Consider the following 25466-nt stretch of genomic DNA (forward strand, 5'->3'; position numbering starts at 1 on the left):
TTTCTTAAAGACAGTTTATTTACAAACCAAGGAGCCTTTACCACCCCCGAGCCCTTCCTGAGGAAAGACTGACAGAGGTGGCTCTGCACCTCTTCACAAGATTTTGGTCAGTACAAACGGTGAGCTTGGGGCCTGGGCCCCAATCTTCTGCTCCTGCCACCCACTGCCCTCCAGAGACGCTCTGGGGTGCCCAGGGTGGTGTCCTCTATCTCCCTACCATGGTGCCTGGCCAGAGTGTCTCCTTTCCTTGACCCTGAAGCTTGGGTCGGGCCCGGGCCAGCGCTGTTCTTGAGGAAGGAGCTGCTCTAGTAGCCAATGGGTCGGGGAAGCCTGGCATGACCGGGCCACGGGAGGACAAGCTTCAGCCATCTATGTCCCAGCTGAAAAGGTGGTGCTTCACCAGCATGTCCTGGACGCCCTCCTTCAGGGGCTTCTTCTCTTCCTGCACACAGACAGCCCCTCACCGTCATGGAATGCACAGCTGGGGCACACAGCAAGGAAGCCCAAGGTGGCAGGGGCCAGAGTGGTCCTTACCCATGACGCCAGCACCCAGGGTTCCCCTGGGGCCCTGCCTCAGCCACCCACAAGTGTTTGAACTGACCCGCCTGCACAGACCAGGCCTGCCACGCCCCACCGAGGACCAAACCCATCCACCCACCTCTCTCTTCACAGGAAGTTCCCAGTCCTGGGAGAGGCTGAAGGCGAAGCAGCAGAGGACACTGGAAGGGAAGGAGGGGAGGCTGTCAGTCGCCCTCAGGTTGGCTCTGCCCACCCCTCCCTGACCCAGGGCCACAGGGCAGGGCCCTCACCGGAGCTCACACTTGATCTGGACCCAGCCGGGGCTGCGCAGGAAGGACCAGGGCTGGTACCACTTCTCCACGGTCGGCAGGCTGGAGCAGAGCACTTCCAGCCACAGGTGCAGCACCTGCTCACTGGGACGGGGGGAGGGGTTCGTCTGCTGGGTTCTCTGAGGACTGGGAGTTTCTGCCCTTCGGTGCTGGGCTGGGCCACCAGCCCCTTTCCCGCCACTCTGAGGCCGCCTCAGGTGACCCCACTTCCTTTACTCTCAGCCCCTCGCTCTGGCTGCTCCTCCCTGGGAGACACACTCAGGGGCCCATGGCCTCCACTCCCCTCTGTCCTGTCACAGCTCTCTCCACATCTGAGACAGCCACCGCCTCCTGCCGGGCACAGGGGCCTCTGCCCTGGTCAATCCAGGAATGAGGTGCACCAGGTTCTGAGCTAGTCTCGGGGACATCTGTCCTGCAAACCACCCCTCCTCCCACCCCACTCCAGGTAAAAGCAGCCTACAGGCCACGCCCTCCACCAGGTGGTAAATCCAGAAATATCTCATTGACCCTGGCCCAGGCTCAAGACTCACAAATGCCCGAGGCCCCCACCCTCATTTGCCGCAGCAGCCTCATTTCTGGGAGCCCCACTCACTGGGCACTTTGCTAAAGTCTGTGCTTCACAAAACCCCCAAGTGCCTCCCTGGCCACAAAGCAATGACTGGTCTTGTGCCGGAGAAAGGCCTTTGAGAGTCACCCTTGCAAACTTCCATTTATTTGCCAAACTTCTCCCCTCCTGGGGGGCCCGGCTCACATGCCCCCGCTCCCTGCAGGGCCCAGCCCGCCACTCATCTGACTGGACTGTGGCACCCGCAGCAGGTACACTCACTTGAGCCCCACACAGATGAGGGAGCGGAGCTTGACATCCATTTGTGCGTGTGCAGCGTCATGGGTCACATTCACAGACTGCACAGCCTGTGAAGACACAGCCATCACTCAGGTGCCCCCCAGCTGCCAGCCCGCGGAGGCCAGCCCTGCCTATGGCCCTGCCTACCCTGTAGAGCAGCTCCTCTGGGGTCAGAACTTTGCCATCTTCATCCAGCCTGGGGAAGGAGGGGGACCAGAGCTGCCAGTGCTGCCCGGTGTGCAGACTTGGGCTGCTCCCTCGCCCCCGACGAGGCTGCCAGGGCAGGGGACAGGCCCGGTTACCTGTACGTCTTACACAGCACCAGGCGCGAATACACCGAGTCAAAGTCTCTCTCCACCTCCCGGCCTGCTGCCTGGGGAATGGGGAGAGTGTCAGGGACAATAGGATAGGTCCCAGGTCAAAGCCACAGGGTCTAAGTGCACTTCACCACCCCAGGAGCTCCTGCTGCCAGCTCCACAGAACCCAGGAGCGTGGGGAAAAGGACAGTGGAGGACATGCGTCCAGCCACTGACTTACTTCCTCGATAAACAGCCAGGGGTGGCAGGCGCCCCCAAGCAGAGATGGCTTCTTCAGTCCATGTTCAAACAGGGCCTTGAGGGCCGGGCAGAGGGTCCCTCGCACGAGGTCCGTGACCGCCTCCGTCACAGCGTCATCCCCGGCGATGGAGTACTGATGGGGACAGGGTCTGAAAGGCCCCAGCCCCATGCCTGCAGCTGCCCTCTCCCTGGCCTCAGAGCCGCCGCCACAAGCCACTGAGAACACAGGCCCTGGCTGGGGGCGTGCAGGCCTCACCAGGCTTGAGGTGGGGGCAGCTCCAGGGCACCCTTCCTGGCTTCCCCTCTCACCTCTTTGCTCCGTTCATCTAGAACTTCCACAAACTTGGCAGGAAACCAGCCTAGGGGAGAAGCAGGGTCCTGTGAGGGGCCTGGTGTGCTCACACTTTCCCCCGTGGGGCTGAGGACAGGCTCGGCCTGTTCCTGGCGGGGACAGGGTCGGGGATGCAGCTTCACTGCCCAACCCGCTGCCCCCAAATGGGGACCAAGACCTCACCTCTCAGGCCATTCAGCTCCCCCACCCAGCAGTGCTCGTCCTTCTGGGAAACAATCTGCAGAGGAAAAGAGCAGAGAGCCGGGCCCCAGTTGCCATGCCCAGTGCATCGCGCATCATCTGTTTTCATCCTTGGCCAGGTCGAGGAGGGAAACACTCAGCAGGGGGAGGGCGCGAGTGAGCTGGATGACCTGGCTGCAGCCTCAGGGCCAGCAGGTGGCAGGACCACTGGCATCCACTCCCAGCAACCACCCGCCGCAGAGCCCCACGCACCGTGATGATGTCATTCTTGCGGAAGCCCAGCTCATCGTCATCGTGCCGCTCAAAGTCCAGCAGGGCCTTGGCCCGGCGCCTGTGGCTACGTGAGCAGGCCACGTAGTTCTCGTGGTCCCGCTGGTGGCTCTCCATGCTGTAGTCTGGGGTCAACTCCTGCCAGGGTGGCAGAAAAGCTCACCAAGAAATAGGCGCCTCAGGATGGGGAAGGAGACCCCCATGTGAAGCCACTGGGCGTAGGGCTGGGAGGCTGCAACTCACCACACTACAGTTTTTGGGGTCTGTGCACTGGAAATGGCGTGCCACGCGCAGGATGGCTTCCCGGAGGTCAGCCACCAGTTCCGTCTGCTTGATGTTCTTGGCCTTGAGTGCCTCCAGATCGTCTACCCCTGGGAGGTCCAGAGAGTTACAGCAGCTGTGGTCCCTGCCAAGCCCCCTTCCCAACTCCAGGGAAGCTTAGAGTCCACTGGGGTGCGAGAATGGACACCCCCTGGTATGCACCGCCACCCCCACGCCTGGCTCCCAGAGCTTAGATGTGGCTGGGGGGAAGGGGGTCGCTGAGTTCGCCTGAGTGCACAGCTGCCTGCAGCACAGTTCTCACCAAAGAGCAAGGAGGTGAGGCCAGACTTCCTCCGCTGGGTCCTGCGACGAACCACCTGTAGACACAAGGGCGGGTCAGTGGCAGGAGGGCACCCAGGGCCCCTCATTTGTGCCACCTCATGGGCAGCAGCCTCTTAGGCCAGCTCTGAGGGTCAGGGATGCATTGTCAGTTCAATGCTGGGTCTGTCCTTCACCCAAACCGGGCTTATTGCTGCCCATCTCTCCACAGCTGTGGTCTGCTGCTGGGCCATGCTGGGCCATGCCGGGCATGCGTGCTAAGCTGGCGGGGAGTGGCGGAGCCCGGAGGGGCCTCTCTTGCTCTGGGCTTCCTCAAGGGACCCCCACGCTGTGGGTGAGGCAGGGCCTCCTCCCTCACAGGCCTACCTGAGAGAGGTTGGTGGTGGCGCTGGTCCCCAGGAGCTGGCCCTGGTCTGCGATGAGGTAGGCCAGGTGCTTGCGGCGCTGGGTCTCCACGGCCATGTCGGTGAGGGAGCCAGCCAGCCGCATGGCCTCCCCCAGCAGCAGCTCCGCGTCTTCGATCTGCGAGGGTATGTCTGACAGCGTGTTGAAGATAGAGGCCGAGTTCTCTGACTGAATCAGCTCCTCCTCCTGCGCCACACGAGGGGAAGGAGGCAGGAGTCACTGCCCGGCACCGAGCCCTGTCACCATCCCAGGCATGTGTGACCTCTCTGGATGATCAGCTGAGCTCAAGAGAGTCTACCCTGCCGGGGAAGGGGTGGAGGGGCTTTCAGGAAGGACCAGTGCTCAGGCCACATGCTGCTGAAGCCTGAACCCCGAGTCCCCAAGAGGAGGGGTGCCAGGACTGCTGCATCTGGCACACAAGACTCCTAGTCTTCATGGGGAAGCTGGGCGGTGTGGCCCAGGGACGGGGGGCAGTGGCACCTTGAGGCGCAGCATGCCCAGCGTGGCCTGGAAGAGCACCAGGGAGCCCTCGTAGAAAAACAGGTCCCAGAGGCGCAGCAGCAGCTTGATGTGCACCACGCTGGCGAAGGCCGTGAGGAACCAGTGCAGCGTGATCAGAGACAGCTCTGTGGACAGACCAGGGACAGCTGGCATGTGACAACCTGAGCAGGGGCACGCCCCGGCGCACGAGCTGGGCAGGAGGTGGAGGGTATCTCCCAGAGAGCAGCCATAGGCCCACCCTAGTCCACGGGGATGGAGGGGACAAGCGTCAGGACATCAGAGACGAGCGACAGAGGCTGTGTGAGCTGTGCCCACGGCTGGGCCGTGTGAGGAGCCTTTCTCCACTCCCCCGAGCTGGCCAGCTGCCCGGTCCTCCACTGGCTGTCAGGAGGCCTTGGACCCGCAGTACCTGAGTCAGAGTCTCAGGACCCCTTGACCCCAGAGAAGAGGGTGGGCGGCCCTTACCAATATCATGTTCCTGGAGCAGCTTGTCCAAGCGAGGCAGGTACTGGACGATGAGGTGGCGCAGGACTCGCTGGTCTGTCTGGACGCCCAGCAGGGTGGTGCTGAAGTAGGAGGCAGGTAGCAGGTCCTCGATGATGGCACACATCATCCAGAAGGCATCCTCTTCCTCCAGGAACAGCAGGAGGCAGGCGGCCACCTGGCCAGGGCAGGGAGACCAGGGGCTGGGACCCAGGTCTCCACGTGAACAGAGACCCACTTGATGGGTCACTTCGTGGACCGCATGCCCGCCTCAGGGTTGCACCCACCCTACTTGGCAGCCCCGGCCCCCTTGGGGACTCCCATCTCCGCCCCTACTTTCTGTCCTACTGCCTAGGACAGTGAGCTCATTCACACCTGGGGGCCAGAGGAACATGCCTGGGGACACCTGCAGCCCTTCCCGGGCTGTGCTCACCATGCCTGTGCCCTGGCAGTAGCCGATCTCCGGGTAGAGCCAGGCCAGCGCTCGGAGGACCCTGCGCAGCCGCGGCACCCCGACGCTGCCCACGCTGGCGAAGCAGGCATTGCTGGGCATCGTGCGGAGCAGGTCCTTCTCGATCTGCCAGCAGCCCGCCCACAACAGGAGCTGTGAGATGTGGCTGCGGGCCACACGCCAGCACAGAGACCCGGAGGGAGCCTGGGAGACCCCGTATGGGGCACACCCCAGTGGGCTTCTCTCCCGGGAACGGGGATTCCTTGTGCTCCTCCCTTCAGGATCAGAACCCAGCTAGTGTGTAGCTGATTCCTTCACATTCACCCAGGGAACTTATAAAAGTAAACGACAGATTCCTGGGCCTCGGGCCGCAACTAGGAATGAGAATTTCCTGAACGAGGCCTGAAATCTGCATTTAACATGCACTGGTTAGGTGGCCTTTTTGACAATTCTCTCTGCTGCCACAGAGGGCCCAGGATGGAGCCAACTGCTCCAGGCGCACGTTTGTGGGTGAGAACACTGCCCAGGGCTGCCACATGGCTGCCGTGTTCTCCCAGGCCACGGAGAGACCACTGAGGGGGCTCCTGTTGACCCCAGGCCGAGCCCCGGCCTCACCTGTTTGGCAGCAATGGTCTCGTCGTTAGAGCTGTTCCTCACGGCCTCCCGGTAGGACAGCTCGGAGCCCTTCTTCTTCTGCAGGGCCCCGGAGAGCCGCATCCACAGCTGAGGGGGAGCCCGCGAGCACTGAGTCTGTGGTGGGACACTGAGCCCTGGGTCACCCTCTGCAGACGCCCCCTCCCGGCTCACCTGTGGCCTCATGCTGTGTGGGATGCCAGCCAGCACCAGGGAGCGGAGCTTCTCAGAGCGGGGCAGGGAGACGGCAATCTTGTCCCAGGTGAGGTCGCCCACGTCGTGGTTATGGGTGAACTCCAGGTGGGCCTGCCACCGCAGCCGCTGCGGAGGGTCCTCCATCAGAGACACGGCCGGCAGCCTGCCGGGGCTGGGGTCGGCACCATCTGCCAGGGGAGCGCCCAGGGACACAGCAGTGCGAGGGGAGGAAGGAAAATGTCTCCTCACTGCATGTTCTCCAAAGCAGAGGGCCCTGGGCTTCAGTCCGGTGTCCGGATCCGCCATTGAAATCAGAGCCACAGTCCCCACGCTCCAGCACTAGGATGAGCAAACCCAAGCTCTTCACTCTCTCCCTGAAACCTGCCCTTCCACGGTCTCACCCGGCCAATCCACAAACCCACCTCCACTCTCCACATGCTCAGGCCTAAGCCTCGGACTACCTGCAGCTCCTCCCCGCGGTCAACCCGCAGAGCTGAGGCAGAATCTCACCACTCTTACCACCTCCCACTGCTGCCCTGGTCCAAGCCATCACCTTTCTTCCGGACTCCTGCCGCAGCCTCCTTGCTGGCCTCCCTGGTTCCACCCTGCCCCTAAGGCAATGCTCCAGGGTGCCCTTCTAAGCCACAAGTCAGGTCATGGCACTCTGCTCAGAGCCCTCTAGTGCCACCCGCCCACCCGCCTCGCTCAGACGTGTAGAAGGTTCTGTGGCCTGCCTCCTCCTGTCCCATCCCCTCGTCCCCACCACTCCAGCTATTCCCCACCAAATCCACTCTGCCCCAGGGCCTTTGTGCTTGCTGTTCCCCTTCCTCAGCTAGCTCACTGCCCCCCTTCCTCCCAGTTTGTCCGAGTGCCTCCCCTCAGAGAAGCTTCCTTCACCGCCTTATACACAGTCCACCTCCCCTCTTCTCTGGGTCCCCAATTTTTTCTTTGCTCTTCTTGCCCTGGCATATATTTACTGCTGGGAAACTCCACGAGGCCAAGACCACCTTCGGTTTTCTTCGAGGCACTGGGGATGCAGCAGGGGTGAGGGGACAACCCACAGCCAGCCTCCTGAGATGCTCGAGTCAATGCAGATGAGGCGCTCGTGGCCACCTGGTCATCTCGGTGTGCGTCAGCCCCACAGTGAGCCTTGTCCTCGCTTATCCTAACGCCACACCCTCAGCCTCAGCTTTTTAAACCTTCGCCCTTAGCAGATTTATGTATAGTAAGATGCACAAATTTTAAGTGTACACTTTGGTAAATGTCAATAAACAAATGTCTAAACATTGTCCCCATCAAGATACAGAACATTTCCTTCAAACTATAACGTTCCCTATGTTCCTCTCAGGCCCAGCTTTTGACTTCCAACCATCTGCCTGCAAACTAGAGAACAAGGAAAACTTATGTCGGAACTAGAAATATGAGTGACCTGAAGGTGACTAGTTTCAGCCAATTAAAATCTTCTAGTTACAGTTACATCCTGGTGACAGGCTATCCTGGGTTCTGGCAGGCAGGTTCCCCAACAGCCCACTCAGGAACCAATGAGTGCATTTATAGTAGAAAACAACAGAAATGGCCTAGAGGCCCCTCCCAGAAGAATAGTTATAAAAATATGATAAATCCATTATAATGGGATATATGTAGACACTGAAAAATGTTTTTAAAAAGATCTTAACTGACAGAAAAAAATGCTCGAGCAATAATGTTGAGATATAAGAACAATATAAAAATGTGTATACGACATAATGTTACTAAAAGTATATGTATACACATGCAAAGCCAGAAAAAATACTAAAATGTCAGTGGTTATCTTCAGGTTGTGGGATTACAGGTTAATTTGTTTTAATGTTTATATTTGTATTTTCCAACTTCTCTACAATGAACATTGCTTTTATTATCATATGAAGATCAATAAAATTAATGTAAGAAATATCACAGGTCTCCATTACAGTTGACCCTTGACCAGTGCGGGGGGCCGGGGTGCTGTCTCATGCAGTCAAACCTCCGCGTGGGCCTTAAGTCAGCTCGCCGCACGCAGATTGCTAACGGCCAGCTGACCCTTGCATGACCTGGGTTTTAACTGCCCAGGTCAACTGAATGGCATCGGTCAAATGAAGAAAGTCTGAATATGTGAACCCGCAGTCAAACCCGCGTTGTTCAGGGTCAACTGTTATGAACAGCGCCACCCACATGCAGAAGCGCCCAGAGCCCATAGGCCACAGCTGCATAATGAGGGTCAATGCAGCAGGAGTCCCCCCAAGGTCATCAGCAAGATTACACGAGGCACTCAACCGTACCTTCCTTGTCCACCCGGAAGCCAAACTCGTCATAGTAGAACTCTGGTTGCTCCACCGACTCTTCCTTCTAGAACCCGGATTAGGAAGACTCAGTCACACGGCATCCAGTCTCGGACCGCCAGTTATGGGAGATGCCACCCATAATGCTGCCTGCTGAAGTCCCACTCAGCCTTCAAGACTCAAATCAAAGGCCACCCTGCTTGAAGTCTCCCTGGTCATCATTCAGCTACACAGGGCCACTACCTTCTCTAATCCTCCCAGCTAGCATTTTCTTTGTCTTCCTTAGAGGTCAAAGATAGTAAGATCAAGGCAAGAAACATGTTTTATGCATTTCTGGGGCCCCATAAAACTGAGAGCCTCCAACCTAACGGGTGATTCACAGAGGGTACGCAACTAAGATGCCATCTCTGATGGTGGCCCCTGACCCTGGGGGAGTATGTTGCAGTGGCCACTCACTCCTGGGAAGCAGGTCCCCACTGGTGCCCCAGCTTGGTAGCACAGCCACTGGTGCCCGGCTGTAAATGCTGTACCTGTGTGTACTTGGCCAGGATCTCCTGGGGCCACATGCTTGGAGTCAGGGCTGAGAAGGGACCGCAAGCAGAGGGTACATGGCTTCCTAAAATCAAGGAAAACCAGGAACAGGAGATGAAGAAAATGCAGAGCATTCAGGGGAAAAGTTCAGGTTAGGAAATCCGCACACGGCCTGCTCTGCCTGGAGCACCAGCGGTAAAGGGACGCCAGGCTGGGGAGGGGAAGAAACCTAGGAATGTGCCACTTTCTGGAGGAAGAAAACGAAAGCAGCATGTTACAAGCAAAGCCGACTTCGTCTCTGCGCCACCATGTGAGAGTGAGGACTTGCAGGCGGGAAGGAGGGAAGAGGACAGAGTCGGGAAAACTGGACTGCGGAGAATCGGGAACTGCAGCCCTTCAGGATGCCCAGTCCGCCTCTTACCTGGATGCTTTTGAGAGCCTCAAAGATATGTGAGAAACAGACCCACCCGCCTCTTTCCCAGCAGGAGGTCCTCCAAGGGAAGGGCCTCCCTTCATTCCGCAGTCCCTCAGCCCACTCCAAGTCCAGGTCCCCGCTCCCACCTGACATTGTGCGGAGAGGCGAGGCGAGTCTTCTGTGGATCCAGACTCAGGTTGTCCTATCCCAGTATCTCACAGCTGGGAGGCTCCTCAGGCTTCATCTGGTCCAGAAACATCTGTGCTGGCAGGAAAGCAAAGGGGACAGTCGTTCTAAAGCAACCCCTCCTGGGGGGCCGGTCTACAACTTTGGTAGCCCAGAGGTAGCCAGTGGACAGGAAGCCCTGGCCACCATCCGACAAGGGAAGGAAAAGTCACACTGAAAAGAAAAAGCCTCTTGCTCTGAACATTTCAGCCGAGGGAGGGTACACGTTAAAGAAGCTAGAAGCCCGATGTTCCCCACAGCTCTGTGAGCCACGTGGGGCATCTGCTCAGGCCCCGCGTTATTAAGGAAGGAGAAAATCACATGTACAGACTTCTTCATGCCCTATGCTCAGGCAAATGTCTTTCAAAAAACAAAACCCAGCAACCACCGAAACCTCGGTGAATAGGTTTCCTTGAGCCAGGAACTTTGAAGAATCCTTTAGATCAGGGGTCCCCGACCCCCGGGCCATGGACCAGTACCGGTCCAGGGCTGGTTAGGAACTGGGCCGCACAGCAGGAGGTGCGCCGCAGGCGAGTGAGCGAAGCTTCATCTGTATCTGCAGCCGCTCCCCAGCGCCAGCATCACCGCCTCGGCTCCACCTTGGATCATTAGGCATTAGATTCTCATAGGAGCACCATCCTTGGTGCCAAAAATGGGGACCGCTGATCTAGATAGTATACAACTAAGCTTCTGAGTCAACACCTGCACTCACCCCAACACTGACATATTCCATTTCCTCCAACAGTCTGCGCTACCACATTTTCCACTAGCCTTACAGCTAGGAAACTAGGAAACTGCAATCTAATTAAAATCTCTCCTGTTGCTGTTTAAACCCCTGCCTGCCTCCCTCTCTTTTTTGTCCTCTTAAAAAATAAGGACGTGACAATAAAAAGATTAATAGTCCAGTTTTAAAAATGGGCAAAAGAGCTGAATATAGATTTCTCTAAAAAAAGAGATGTGAATGGCCAGTGTGCAGGCAAAGGAAGCCTGACATCGTTAGTCATCAGGGAAATGCGAATCAAAACCACAACGAGGTACCTCTTCTCACCCGCTGGGACAGCTATAAGCAAAAAGCCAAAAACAAGCGCTGTGAAGATGTGGAGAAATGGACCCCTCTGCCACCCTGGTGGGGCTGTAAAATGGGGCTGCCACTCTGGAAAACAGTTTAGCAGTTCCTCGAAAGGTTAAATGTAGTTACCACATGACCCAGCGATTCCGATCCTAGTTATTCACCCAGGAGAAATGAAAGTACGTGTCCACACAAAAACTCGTGCATGGATGGTCACAGCAGCATTATTCCTAACAGCCAAAAAGTACAAACAACCCAGATGTCCAACAACTGATGAATGGATATATAAAATAGATGGAATATCCACACATTATCATTCAGCCATAAAAAGGAATGAAGTACGGATAATGCCAAAACACAGATGAACCTTGAAAACATGCTAAGCAAAAGAAGCCAGTCACAAGAAGCTGCGTATCGTGTGATTCTATTGAAATGAAATGTCCAGAAGAGGCAAATCCAAGGAGGGAGGAAGTAGACTGGTGACTGCCAAGGGTTGGGGGAGCTGGGAATGCAGACTGACTACTGATGGGTACGGGGTTCTTTGGGAGATGAAAAATGTTCTGGAATTGGACACTGGTGACAGTTAAACAAAAGTATGAAATACTAGAACTATTGAAATGTACAGCTTAAAAGTAGTGAATTTTATAGCATGTGAATTATGCCTCAAAAAAAATAAGAGCCATCCACTGGGGCGTCAGGACTAGGGGCCTCCCCCAACTTTCTAACTTCTTATTCCTAACGTGCTTCTATTAAAAGCAAAAAGAATCTATTATCATCCATTTGAGCTTCAACAGAAATGTAGTTTGGGGGATAGTTTTTCCAATGTTTTCTGAATATTACATCTTTTACTTCTAACTATGGAATAAAAAGATTTGATTCCATGAAATAAACGTGAGGTAACAATAGGTTGAAGTACTTTAGGACAAGCTGTCTTCCAGTTTTTTGAAATCATATTCACTGAGACCTAGACCTAAAGAAAAACCTCTTTTTACCATTTTTCAGGCGTTTGGAGGTTCCAGTTGTTACTCTAGCCGACAGCAGCCCCTAGCCTTCTCTGCCACAGAATTCTGGTGTTGGGAATTCTGGGTAAACGAGAAAGGTCACGTGAGTGAGAAAGGGTAAAAAAAGGAAAATCGAACAACCACTCAAGGGGGCTCTGAGACTACATTACCCTGTGGGCCCTTAACCCGAACATGTGCTGAAAAATGAGCACATGACAAATCCCAGTTCTCTTAAAGACATACGTGCAAATCTGGGGACAAAAAAGTCATCTTTTAGCTCCTAAGGGCAGCTTGGCTGAGTCACCAACCTCCACTCCTGCCCCCAGACACACTCCGGCCATGACGAGTCTGGGTTAAATGACCACCACGGAGGCTTTGGTGCCAGCTGGGCGAGCCACCCCCTCCTGCTTCCAGACAAGCCCTGCTGAGAAACAGATGGCAGAGCCTGCTTCCCTAAGGGGTCAGCCATCCTGGGCTTGTCGGTGCTGCGTGGGGCTAGTAACAAAAATGGAATATCTTCCTTCAGAACAACGGATGCGTAGGGCCTGGTTTAAATCAGAATTTTGTGCTGGAAAGAGCATTACATATTTTTACATTAAAGGGACTGAGCTAAATGTTTTAAAAATCACATCGTCATTCAATCTTCAAAACACCTTTTGAAGTACACGTCGCTATTCCTTATACACGAGAAAATAAGCCTAGAAGAGACCTACAGTTTTCCAAATGGACTCCAATAACTGTGCCCTCTCACACCATGCTGCCTCCCATCCTGCCCAGTGAAATGATGTCACCAGCCAGAGCTGGGAAAATAACCCTGGGCTGTTATGCCACCCACAGCGGCTCCAGAGCTGACCTCTGCACCGCCTTCTGCGGGGGCCAGACAGTGCTGCGGAGTGAGGACACCTCCAGGCAGACAGGTGCGAATTCGAATGCCAGCTCTGCTGCTCCACTTGTTATTAGCTTGGGCAAGTTCACTTGCCTCTCTGAATCTGTTTTCTCATCCATGAAATAGAATAACAATACCTCCATCTTACAGTGGTTAGGAGTATTAAGCGAGAAAGCAAATAAGGCCCTTCCACACCGTCTGACACACAGCAAGTACTCAGTAAGCATCAGGCAATTAGTAGTCCTAATAATTTCTAGAAAGTTATCGCTAGTATCTGGGCCTTCTACGCTGAGTATACTAAAAGCCATATAATATTGCTGATATTCATCTACAACAACCTATAAACATGACAATTTCATATTCAATGTAATACATGCCAGTTGAGATCATGAGAAAGACTCATCAACACCCCAGAGGCAGTGATTTGGTGGTTTCTTCCACAAGGGCAGAGAAAGTGTGAAGGAAGCGGGTGTTACTTGCAGTGGGGGTAACGGGACTGCGGAGAGGGGGCTGGGAAGACAATTCTCCCCGAGCAGCTCCCCTTCCTGACCTTAGCTTGCTTCCCACTCACTCATTCACTCCACAGTTACTGAGCACTGCCATGAGCCAGGCGCAAACCTAAGGGCTGAGATTGAACAGCGGACAAAGTCCTGGCTGTTACATTAGAGAATCGGACAATGAATGAGAAAATGACTGCGTCAGATGGTGACAACTACAGCACGGTGAGGAAATAAAGCAAGGGAAAGGCAGAGAGAGCAGCAGAAGAGATGGAATGTATGTATACGCAGTGGTCAGGAAGAGTTCTTTGAAGATGAGGTGACATCTGAGCTAAGACCAAAGCAAAAGGAAGTGAGGGATCCAGTCACGTGGCTATTGGAGGGGAAAGGGATCCAGGGAGAAGAACAGCAAGTGCAAAGCCTTTAAGGCAAGAACGTACTTGGCAGTTTGAAGCGGCAGCAAGGCGGCCAGGGGGCTGGGAATGAGGAGAGAGGAGAGGGAAGAAACACGGTGGGAGACACGGCAGGGGTCAAGGCAGGGGTCACGGAGGGCCTTACAGTGCTGGACAGACTATGGACCTCACTCTCTGTGAGCTGGCGCATTACAGGAGGGCTCTGATTCGGGTTTAAAAACTCTGTTATGCAGAGGAGACCGCAAGGCAGGAGGCAGAGGTGACACTGGTAGGAATGACCTTGGCTTTGCTACAGTGGGACCAGTGAGAAAAGATGAGACCCTGGATATGTTTTAAAGAGTCTCTGCAATAACATGCATATGCCACATCTCCCACAGGCTGCCCTTGAGTCTCCCAGTTCCCAACAGGAGCCATATGTGACAGTGCTAAGCTGGGCAGGCAGGTTTTTCCTGCTTCTGGTCACTATGGAAACTACTCTGAAAGCAGCCATCTGGGAGTGTGCAAAAGCTGCTGAGGAGTTAGCCATGTCACCATCGCAGATGCCCTGTTGTTGTCACAGGAGTACTGGGAGGCAGAAACTTGAGAATCAGGATTGATGCAAGCAATTTTGAGGTGCCCTACAAGGAAGTGTTAAAAGTTAAATGTACACGCATGAAGGTGTCGGTCGCTTTACTCTGCCTCCAATGTTGTCTCCTGAGTTTGCAATCCCACGTTCCTAAAAGGCAAGTTTTGATCACAAAGCAGAGCGCGTCAGATGTCACTGCAAATTCATGGGGCTGGGAGGCTCGTGATACAGATCTCCTTGACATACACTGTCCACTCTTGACCTACTAACCTGTCCTGTCTCCTGGTTTTCCTGACAATACAGCAGGGTTGCCACCACTGCATAGGTGGTCACACATTTGCCAGGGAACACAGAAGCTGTAAGTGGCAAAAGCAAACACATTTGTATTCTAAGAGGCCTCTGAGGTCCTGAAGACTATTTTTCTCCGCAAGGAAATGACAGGACACTGAAAGCTATCGATAACTATAACTGGGAGAGAGAAGCACAAGGCCAGGAAAGTCCGAGAAAGGCTGGAGCAAGATGATAATGTGGCTACTACAGATGCTAAAAAAAAAGTTAAATGGGACAATAAGTGCTCAACAGGATATGAACATTTTACTGGAAAGTGAAGGACGACACATGAGTACTTTCGGAATGCAGAGTACAGAAGTACCGGGATTCTTCCTGGTCTTCCTCAGCACATGTCTAACACGGGAGTGGGGCTCCGCCCTCTGCCGTGCTCTTCTCTGTCAGGGACATTCCTGGGTGACCTCTTGCCCTGCCACAGCTTCCACAACCACCTGGCGACTCCCTCCTCTGGTGACACCTTTCTCCCAAGCTCCAGACTCCTATTTCCAGCTGCTACTTACTGCCAATTTATCTCTGATGCAAAACTGAAACCTACATCTTCTGCTTTACTCTTTCAGTGGCCCGCCATTACCCTCAGAATAAGAGCCACACCCTCTAGCAATACGAGGTTCTACCTGACCTGGTTCTACTCCTCCCTCACCAGCCCCACATCTGCCTTACAATACAGTCCTGGTGGCCAACTTGTGATCAGCCGCCCAATGTCTCCATTTTTTTGTCTCTAATGGTCTTCTCCTTATCTGCCAGACAGACTCCTATTCATACTTTAAGACTCAACTCAAACAGCACCGTGTCGCTGAAAGATGCCTTCTGTGGTGGCCAGCTTCAAAGACAGCCCACACAGGTCCACCTCCTGGGGTTCACTTCTTTATGTCAACCCTAACCACAGTGAGCCCAGCTTAGGCCTGTGAACAACAGAATATGGCTGCAGTGACCACGTGTAACTTCCAAGGACAGCCCATAAACGGCATTGCAGCTTCCACCTCGGCCTCTTGTATGGCTTGCTCTGGGGGAAGTCAGCCGCTGTGTCATGAGAACACCCCCGGAGCCCTTGGAGAGGTACCACCTTGCCAGCCCCATGAGTGAGCCACTGAGAAAGTAGGTGTCCTAGTCCCAAACCTCCAGGTGACTGCAGCCCCAGCCAACATCTGACTGTGATGTCATGGGCAAGATTCTCCTTTCTCACAAGTCAGGAACTCCTGGGCTGCTCCTGAATTCCCCATTCACAGAAGCCATGAGAAATAATAAATGATTACTGCTGTTTGAAGCCACTAAGTTTTGGGGTGGGTTGTTACACATCAACAGAAAACTAATACACGTCCATGACTCTTCTCTGCTTTAGCGGAGGTTCTCTCTCTGCTCCTACAAAGCCCTGTGCGCAAGCTCATCACAGAACTTACCTCATAACATTTGTATCCCTTTGACTTTGGCCAACTGACTCCGCTAGATTAGACTGCATGTCTGTCTGCGTCCTCGGCACTCAGAAGTTTCTCAGTAAACATTTGTCAGATATATTAGATGCATGAACAGCAAATGACAAAAGAAGTAAATAAAAGTCACATTTCATGCCACAGTAATAACTAATTGGAGTTTTATTTACTCTACTATATTCTTGGTATCTAGAAAACAGCAACCTCCTCACCACACTGACCCCACAAGCAGTTTTGAAACTGCTTCCTTTGCTCACTCTTTCCAACTGCATGGTTCTGGGAAGCTGTTGATATTTATAGGACTCTATCTTCCTGAGCCTAGGTGATTGGTTCATGGCGAGCACTGATCTGAGCTGGGCCAATCACAACACTCAATAGTGCCAACATGATCAGACCAGGTGTGAACACCTGACCCAATAAATATCTTCTTGGAAGTTGTGAACTTGAGACCCAGAGAGCCAATGTCTGTCCCCTTTGGTGATGGAAGCACACAAATATATGTATATATACACATGTATACACATATGAATGTGTGTATGTTGGTATAATTACTTGTATATACATATTACTAAGTATGTACATACATATATACAAGTATACATACATATTTACAAGTGTATATAAATGTAAATATACATATTTTAAAAGTTAAAAATACATTTTATTTTTTTAAGAAAATAATACTATTAAAAAAATAAAGCTGTAAATTGATACATTCCCTTGGGAATGGAATATCTACAAATATTTTCACATCTTTTGTAACTATTCTCCTGGAAACTTAAGGAAATAATTTAATTAAAGCAAAAAGGTTATGTGCACCAAAAGGTTTACTTCAGCATTACCTATACAACAAAAACATGAAAATCATTTCAATGTTAAACATTAGGGAAATTCATCAGATTTTGGTATACTGACGCAAAAAATGTGATTCAGTCATTTCACATTCCAACTACGGACTTCCGCATCTGGCTAAAATGGAGTTACAAGGACTGGATTTACTTTCCCAACTTGAACAACTAAAAAGCTGGAAAAATACATGAAACCGTGATTTTCAGACACTGGATGACAGGCAGCACAGGACACTGAATCCTGGGAGAGAATGACGGTCCCCCAGCGGCCACCTGCAGGCTGCAGTGCCAGGAGCTGGCCCGGGAGCTGGAGAGAGAGCTGGAGGCCAGAGCTGCGTGAGTACAGAGCAGAGAACGGAGGAGAGAGGCTGGGGCAGGAAGAGCTCAGAAACCTGCAGAGGGTACCCGCAAATCTTCACCTGAATGGTGGCCAGAGCGTGTGTGTGAGGAGGCGCCCCAAGCCTGGAAAAAGGACCACCTGAAAGGAACATGAGGAATAACACCTGACACTCACCACACTAGGTTGTTGTGATGTGTTATCCTTTTTATATACTGTGGAATTTTATTTAGAATTTTTGCACCTATGATCACAAAGGATATTTGATCTGTAGTGTTGTTTCCTAGTTGTGCCTTTTTCTGGTTTTGGTATCAGGATGATGTTTGCTTTAAAGAACGATGTGGGAAGTTGTTCCCCTCTTCAATTTTCAGGAAGAGTTTGACTAGAAATTGGTATTATTTCTTCCCTAAATTTTGAGTAAAAATCACCAATGAAGCCTTGTATGCCTGGAGATTTCTTTGTGGAAAGGTTTCCTACCACAGTTTCTTAATAAGTCTATTAAGTCTTAAGATTATTTTTTTCTTCTTGAATGAGCTTCGGTAGTTTATGTACTTGCAAGGAATTTGTCCATTATTTAAGTTCTTGGATTTATTAATGAATTTAATCCAAAACCAATAAAGATGACAGAAATCAATGAAGTAGAAAACCAAAAAAAAAAAAAAAAAAGAGAGAGAAAAACCAATAAAACAAAAATCTGCTCCTTTGAGAAGATCAATAAACCTCTGATGAGACTTAACAGGAATAAAAGTGAGAAGACACAGACTGTCAATTTCAGAAATGAAAGAGGATATATCGCTATAGATGCTAGAGGCATTAAAAGAATGAGAACAACTTTATGCCAGTAAGTTCCATAATACACAAAAAGAACAATACCATCATGACCAAGTGGCATTTATCTTGGGACTGCAAGACTCGTTCAATATTTAAAAATCAATCAATGTAATTCACTACATCAACAGACTAAAGAAAAAAACTATACGATTATTTCAACAGATGCAGAACAAGCATTTGACAAAAGTCAATATTCATTTATGACAAAAAAAACTCTCAGCAACTAGAAATAGAAGGAAACTGACTTAACCTAATAAAAGGTAACTACACAAGTCCTACAGTTAACATCAAACCTAAAGAAGAAGGGCCGAATACTTTCCCCTAAGGCTGGGTACAAGGAAAGGATTCAACGTAATTCCAGTCAAAATCCCAGAAGGATTTCTTGGAGAAACTGACAACCTGATTCTAAAATGTAAATAGATTAAAATAAATAAATAAATAAATTTAAATAGATGGATGAAGGAACCTGAACACTCAAAACAATTTTGAAAAAGCAGAAAGTTGGAAAACTCACACTACCCAATTTCAATGCTTACTACAAAGCGACAGTGCAGGGCAGCACTGGCGAAGGACACTGAGATCACGGGAACGGATGGGTGATCCAGAAACTGACCCGCATGACGGTGAACTGATGTGATGGATTGAACTGTGTCTCCCCAAAAGATGCTGAAGTTCCAACCTACAGGACCTCAGAATGTGACCTTATTTGGAAATTGAGGCTTTGCTGAATTACCCAACTAAAGATGATGACATCATTAAAATGAGCCCTAATCCAATATGACTGGTGTCCTTATAAAAAGGGGAAATTTGGACACAGACATATATAAAGGGAAGATGAAGTGACGATACACATGGAGAACACTACGTGAAGCAGACACTGAAGAAGCCAAAGACAGTCTGGAACTACCAGAAGCTGAGAGAGGCAAGGAAGGGTCCCTCCCCTACAGGTTTCAGAGTGAGCACGGCCCTGCCGACACCCTGACTTCAGACTTTGGGACTCCCAAACTGTAAGATAATATCACAGTTGTTCGAAGTCACCTGGCTGGTGGTGCTTTGTTATGGTAGCCCTAGGAAATGAATACAATCAAATTTCAACAAAAATACAAAGGCAATTTAATGGAGAAAGGATAGTCTTTTCAATAAATGATCCTAGAAAAGCTGGACAGCCATTTGGAAAAAAAAAAAAAAGAACCTTAATCAATACCCTCACACCATATACAAAAATTAACTCAAAATAGGTAATAGATCTAAAAGGAAAACCAACACTATAAAATGTCTAAAAGAAAATACAGGAAAAAATGTTTGTGACCTTGGATAAGCAAAGATTTCTTAGATAATACACTAAAAGCATGATTTATAAAACTAAAAAATTTGATAAATTTTATCAAATAGAAGCCATAGGTGGTAGAAAATATTTTCAAATCACATATCTGATAAAGGACATGTATCTAGAATATAAGGAATTCTTAAAACTCAGTAAGCAGGAAACAACCCAATTAAAAAAAAAAAAAAAGGGGGAATATTTGAACAGAAATATTACCAAAAAAGATATACAGATGACAAACAAGAATGCAGAAAGATACTCAACATTCGCCATTAAGAAAATGCAAATGAAAGCCACAACATTACCAACACCAAAACCTGACAGTATCAAATGCTGATGAGGGTGCAGAGCAGCTAGAGCTCTCACAGGCTGCTGGATTGCCAGAATCTGAAAACAACCCAAATGGTTTTTAACTGGTGAATGAATAAAGAACTGAGGTACATCTGTATGATGGAATACTACTCGGCCAAAAAAAAAAAAAAAAAGTAATGAACTACTGGCATACTCAGTGACATGGATGAATTTCAGATGTATTATGCTAAAGGAAAGAAGCCAGATTAAAAAGATTACAGACTTCATAATTCCATTTACACGACATTCTGGAAAGACAAAACTATAGGTGCAGAAAACAAAACAGTGGTTTCTATTGGATGGAGCAGTAGGAAGAGCAGACGACGTATGACACGGGGCAAGTCTTTAGGGTGAGAGAACTGTTCTGTATCCTGACTGTGTTGGTAATTACGTGACTGTATGCTTTTGTCAGAGCATGCAGAACTTCACGCTAAAAGGGGTGAATTTTATTGTATGTAAATTATACCTTAATAACATAAAAGAAGAAACAGTATGCTTAGTAAAATCTACCAGACACAAGAGTATAAAAAGAATTCCAATTATGGGGACTAAAGAAATATGAATACTTATTTCTTTATGGATATTTATGAACCAACATTAAGGGAAAACATATAGTATTTACACCCAGAAATATGTATATCATTCATTCATTCATTCTCCGAATATTTCTCCAACACATATTATGCACTAGGGCAAGAATGATTTACAACCTAGAGGGGGGAAATCAAACGGACAACAGATAGATGGATAAATAAATAAGCATTCCAGAGTGTGCTAGGTGCTCTGAATAAAAAAAAAAAGGCTAATGTGATATGGAACCCAAGGAAGAAATCTCTGAAGTGCTATCTGAGTTGAAACCTGAAGGATAAGAAGCCCGTCCTGCAACGATCTAGGGGCAGAGAGCCATGGCAGAAGGAATGGCAAGTCCAAAGGCTCTGAGGTGGGGAAGACCTTGGAGGAGCAGAAAGGAGCCCAGGGAAACTGGAACACAGTGAACGAGGTGGGCAATGGAAACTGGAGAGGCACCCAGATCACCAAGGGGCTGTAGGCCACAATGAAGGATTCAGATTTTAAGGACAATGCGAACCCACAAAAGGGTCCTAAACATGGTGATGATAGGTAAACATGTTTTTAAAAAATCACTTTAGCTGTTGTGTGGCAAATGGCTCATAGAGTGGCAAGAATGGATGTGGGGAGACAAGTCTGAAAATGCAAAGTCCAGGAAAGGGATGATGGGGAGTAAGACTGAGTGGTGACAGCAGAGGTGGAGATGAACAGACACCAGTGGGTTCGAGATATGATCAGAAGTAGAACCGATGGTCCTTGTAGCTGGTTGGATGTGGGGAATGAGGAGAGGGGGCAATCAACAGCAAGGCCTAGGTTTCTAGTTGGAACTTCTGGGTTTATGGTGATGCCATTTACTAACATAAGGAAAAGGGGAAAAGAAACAGGCTTAGGCCACACAGGAGTTAAGAGTTGTGAGATAATTTAAATGTTGCTTAGAAATCCAAGTGGGAATGTTATATAGGTGATTAGATAGACTTAAGTTTACATCTTCGAGGAGACACAGAACTGGAAATATAAATTTGGGAGCCTTTCAGTCAACTATCCAACCAATAAACATTTTCTGAGCAACTACCATGAGCTAGACACAGTTCCATGTGCTAGAGGCATAGCAGTAAAACAAGATGGACGAAGTTCTTGCTCTTGTAAACCGACGTTTTCTCATCTATAAAACAGAGATGACAAATGAGAAAATGTAAGTAAATATGTATCACAATACATGGCATGTAGTAGGTCCTTAATAGTTGTCACACAGCTATTAGTGACAAACAATAAGTTAAAATAAGTAAACAGGGAATAACTCAGAAAAAGACAAATACTGTAAGATCTCACTTACATGTGGAATTTAAAAAAACCAAAAAAACAAAAAACAAAACCCCAAAAAAGCCAAGCTCATAGACATAGAAACAGATCGGTGGTTGCCAGAAGCAGGGGGTAGAGGTGTGTGTTTTTGGGGGTGGGGGGGGAGAAATGGGTGAAGGCACAAACTTTTAGTTATAAAGTAAGTCATGGGATGTAATGTACAGAGTGGTGATTATAGTTAATAATACTGCATTGCACCTTTGAAAGTTGCTAAGAGAGATTTTAAAGAGTTGTCATAAAATTTTTTTTGTAATTATTTAAGGTGACAGATGTTAACTAGTTATTGTGTTCATTTTGCAATGTATACAAATTAAATCTTTATGTTGTATACCTGAAACTAATATATTTCAATTATACCTCAATTTTTTAAAATTATAGGAGAAAAAAGTAGGTGTATAAATAACATAGGATAGGTTACAGAATAATAGGCAGGGGCAGAAGTACTATTTTTGATAGGTGGTCAGGGAAGGCCTCTCTGAGATGACATTTCAGCTTATGTCAGAATGATGACAAGGAGCCAGCTCTGCAGAGACCTAGACAGGCAGCCCAAGTGGAGGAAATGACCTGAAAGAACAGAAAGTTTATGACACTGGAGAAATAAAAGTCTAGTTTGTCTGAGGCAGAGCAGTGAGGGGGAAAGTAGCAGACGGCAGTGGAGGCAGGAGCTAGATTATGTAGGGCCTTCTACCCATGGCAAAGACTCTGGATTTTATTTTAATGGGAAGCCACTGGAGAGCTCTGAGCAGGGGCATGACATGGTCTCTGATTTAGAGTTTTGAAGAAACCACATTTGCTATGATGGAGCATGAACTCCGGAGGAAGAGTGGAGGCTATTACAGCTGTCCACTGAGAGATGGTACCTTGCACTAAAGCAGCTGAGATGGTGACAAGTAACTAGATTCTGGATATAATTTGGAGATGCACCGATAGACAATGGAAGGAAGGAATCGATGGCATCTCCCAAGGTTTCTGACCTAAGCGACTGTGCAGGGAAGACTCAAAGGAGAGCAGATTTCAGGGTTAGAAATCAGGAGATCTGCTTTGGCCATGTGAAGTTGGGATGCTTAGTCGACTTCTCAGTGGAGATGTCAAGTAGGCGACAGTATACATGAGTATAAAGCTCACCAAAGTCAGAACTGGAGGTGTGAATTTGGGAATCATTAGGACTAAATGTCACGGCTGAGGAGAGAATGCAGAGTAGGAGGCCTATGACCAAATCCAGTAACATTCCAGCACTTAGAGGTTAGGGAGAAAAAGAAACAGGAAATAAAATTTGAGAAGTAGCCACTGAAGCAGACGGAACACTTGCAGTATGCGGTGCTGTAGAAATCAAGAGAACATGTTTCCAGAAGGAGGGGGTGATCATCAGTGTCGCATGCCACTTAGAAGCAGTACGGAGATGGAGAATTACTCATTTGGCAAGCTGGAGGTTGTCAGTGATCTTGACAAGAGCTTTAATTTTTAATGGTGAGGGTGAAAGGCCTATTTGAGAGGGAATAGAAGAATGGAGTTATCAACATCAAGATAACATGATTTCGACCATTTAAAATATAATACGTACATGCTGAAGGTAACATAAACATGAATATGGCTGGTTTAGGTGGTAGGAATATGGGGTTTATTGGTCTTGATATTTAATGTTTTCTTTTTTGAAAAATTATAGAAGCATTGTGTTTAAAAATAATTACATCACACAAAAGCCTGCACACAAATGTCACAGCAGCATTATTTACAATAGCCCCAAAGTGGAAACTTCCAAATGTCCATCAATGAATATAAAATATGTATATCCACGCGATGGGGGAGTATTCGGCCATAAGAAGAAATGAAGTACATGCTACTACATGGATGAACCTTGAAAACACACTTGGTGAAAGACGCTAGTGACAAAAGACCACATATTGTACGATTCCATTTACGTGAAATGCCTGGAATGGGCAAATCCACAGAGACGGGACGCATATTGCTGGTAGGTTGATTAGTGGTTGCCAGGGGCTGGAGGGAGGGGAAAATGGGGAACGACTGCTAATGGGTTTCTTGGGCGGGGGAGGGGGGGGAATAAAAATATTCCGGAGTTTGACAGTGGTGATAATTGCACAACACAGTGAATATACTGAAAAACCTCTAAACTGTATACTTCAAAAAGGTGACTTTTATTGTACATGAATTAGACCTCAATTTAAAAAATTACAGTTTAAAGATATAACACTGAGGAATAAAAACTACCCTCCAAGAGTTTTTCCTGAGGTCCACGGGTGACGCCCTGGACGTACAGCAGCTGTGTGCGCAGCGTCTCCAAACCCTGCCTTGTTCTTCCCCTGACGGAGCTACTACTTATCACCTCAAACATCCACCTCCTCAGGGGTCTGTTTACACGAAGCCAAGGAAAGCAAAAGTGAAAAATAAAAGGAGCAAAACTGTTAGAAGTCGCTTATCCGTAACTGTGAAAAGGATTCCTTTCTCTCTCCCTCGTAGAACTAACACTTTGCTAACACCACTCCGCATGAATCTGACATCTCAGCAACCTGTGAAGTCAGGGACTCCCTAAGCTGCTAAAAGGTAAAATCTGTCACTTTATCTTGTAAAATGACTATAACAAGTTTCTCCCAATAGTCTAAGTAATCCTGGAAAAAGAACTGACAACACTTGAAAATTCGGTTTCCAAGCCATTGTTTTTGCTTCCTTTTTAAAGGCTGTAAAGAAGTTCCCAGGTGTGTGACTTCTCATGGGGTTGCCGTTGCTTTCTATTACACTGAAAGGCAGTACTTTCCCCAAGGCAAAAGCCACGAAAGGCAGTTTAAAGGAAAAGAGACGCTTACAAACCAAGAGACTAGAAAAGTACAGCAGTTTGTAAGTCAGGCTTTCAGGGAAAAAATGCTATTTCCAAGTCTACTTTCACAGAACTGCCTCCGTGTGCCCTGGGTTTCCTCCACAGCCCAGGCATTTGGTCCCCGGCCACAACTTGAGTTGAGGTTACGGGGACCGTGGCTCGTTCTTTTCCGCTAAGAACACAATAAGATGCAAACACAAATGATACGTTTAAATGGTAGCAGGATAAATTTAAGCTTCAGGTCAGAAGAAAATCTGGATTATAAACACAGTCATCTGGGCTTATCGCTGGAAGTAAGTTGTGGACGCTCTTCTGAGTTTTATAATTATACTAACACAAAAACAGTAATGGAAATAAAAAAAAAAATTAATTCTGTCCTAAGTTTGCCATCCCAGTCACATTTTCTTCTCTTCTATGCTCTTCTCTTGGTTTTTTTTCTACATATATAATACACAGTTCTCATAGTATTGGTTTTAAAATATTTTTTCTCCACTGAAGTATTAGCATTTCCCTAGTAATTATGCAGTCTTTATAGTCATGTGTTCTACAATTTACCACTCTAGTCATCTGTCAATATGACAGTAAAGCATCTAACAGCAGTTTTTGCAATAAAAACAACACTGTGAGGAACTCTCCTAAAGATTTTTTAAATGACATTAACACATCTGTCTTGTTTGGGAGAAGATTTAGGTTTTTAAAAAGTCTTTTTCTACTTTATAGTGTCAGCTTTGTAAACAGAATTCAAAATATAAGATTAAGGTTAACACATTATTGGTATTCGAGTTTAATATGATGCCACTTGAAGCAAGGTAATTAACCTAATGACCCCTAAAGGAAACTTAAAATTGTACATTATAATTACAGCACAGTGGAAAATTACTCTCTTAATAGCTGGCTCCAGAATGCTTCCCAGAGAAGGAGTTTACCTTTGTTTGGAAAGATATCTTGATAAGCTCCTTACAGGTGGAAGGTAAGCCCTGAAGACATACATCGGAAGAATGGAGAAATCTATCAATTGCCTGGCAA

General features: G+C 48.7%; 1 protein-coding gene across 4 annotated transcripts; it reads right to left on the minus strand.

Moving 5' to 3' along the window:
• Positions 1 to 25466, minus strand: SGSM3 (small G protein signaling modulator 3). 4 transcript variants are annotated; one of them, XM_023535929.1, is made up of 22 exons: positions 25367 to 25466; positions 9709 to 9821; positions 9147 to 9232; positions 8617 to 8683; positions 6299 to 6507; positions 6107 to 6214; positions 5474 to 5695; positions 5023 to 5218; positions 4537 to 4682; positions 4018 to 4242; positions 3635 to 3689; positions 3295 to 3422; positions 3034 to 3189; positions 2764 to 2818; positions 2559 to 2608; positions 2230 to 2382; positions 1995 to 2065; positions 1840 to 1888; positions 1675 to 1760; positions 810 to 932; positions 659 to 719; positions 1 to 442 (listed from the first exon to the last, which is right to left on the minus strand). In XM_023535929.1, exons 2-22 carry the CDS (start codon positions 9713 to 9715, stop codon positions 362 to 364), a joined length of 2334 nt encoding a protein of 777 aa, XP_023391697.1. In that variant the 5' UTR covers positions 9716 to 9821; positions 25367 to 25466; the 3' UTR covers positions 1 to 361. The 4 variants fall into 4 exon arrangements, with proteins under 4 accessions (XP_023391697.1, XP_011367376.1, XP_023391699.1 ...); XM_011369074.2 differs by having other exon boundaries at positions 5474 to 5617; positions 25367 to 25465; XM_023535931.1 differs by lacking the exon at positions 25367 to 25466 and having other exon boundaries at positions 5474 to 5617; positions 6299 to 6445.

This window comes from Pteropus vampyrus, unplaced genomic scaffold (genome assembly GCF_000151845.1).
Source record: "Pteropus vampyrus isolate Shadow unplaced genomic scaffold, Pvam_2.0 Scaffold145, whole genome shotgun sequence".
Taxonomy (NCBI): domain Eukaryota; kingdom Metazoa; phylum Chordata; class Mammalia; order Chiroptera; family Pteropodidae; genus Pteropus; species Pteropus vampyrus.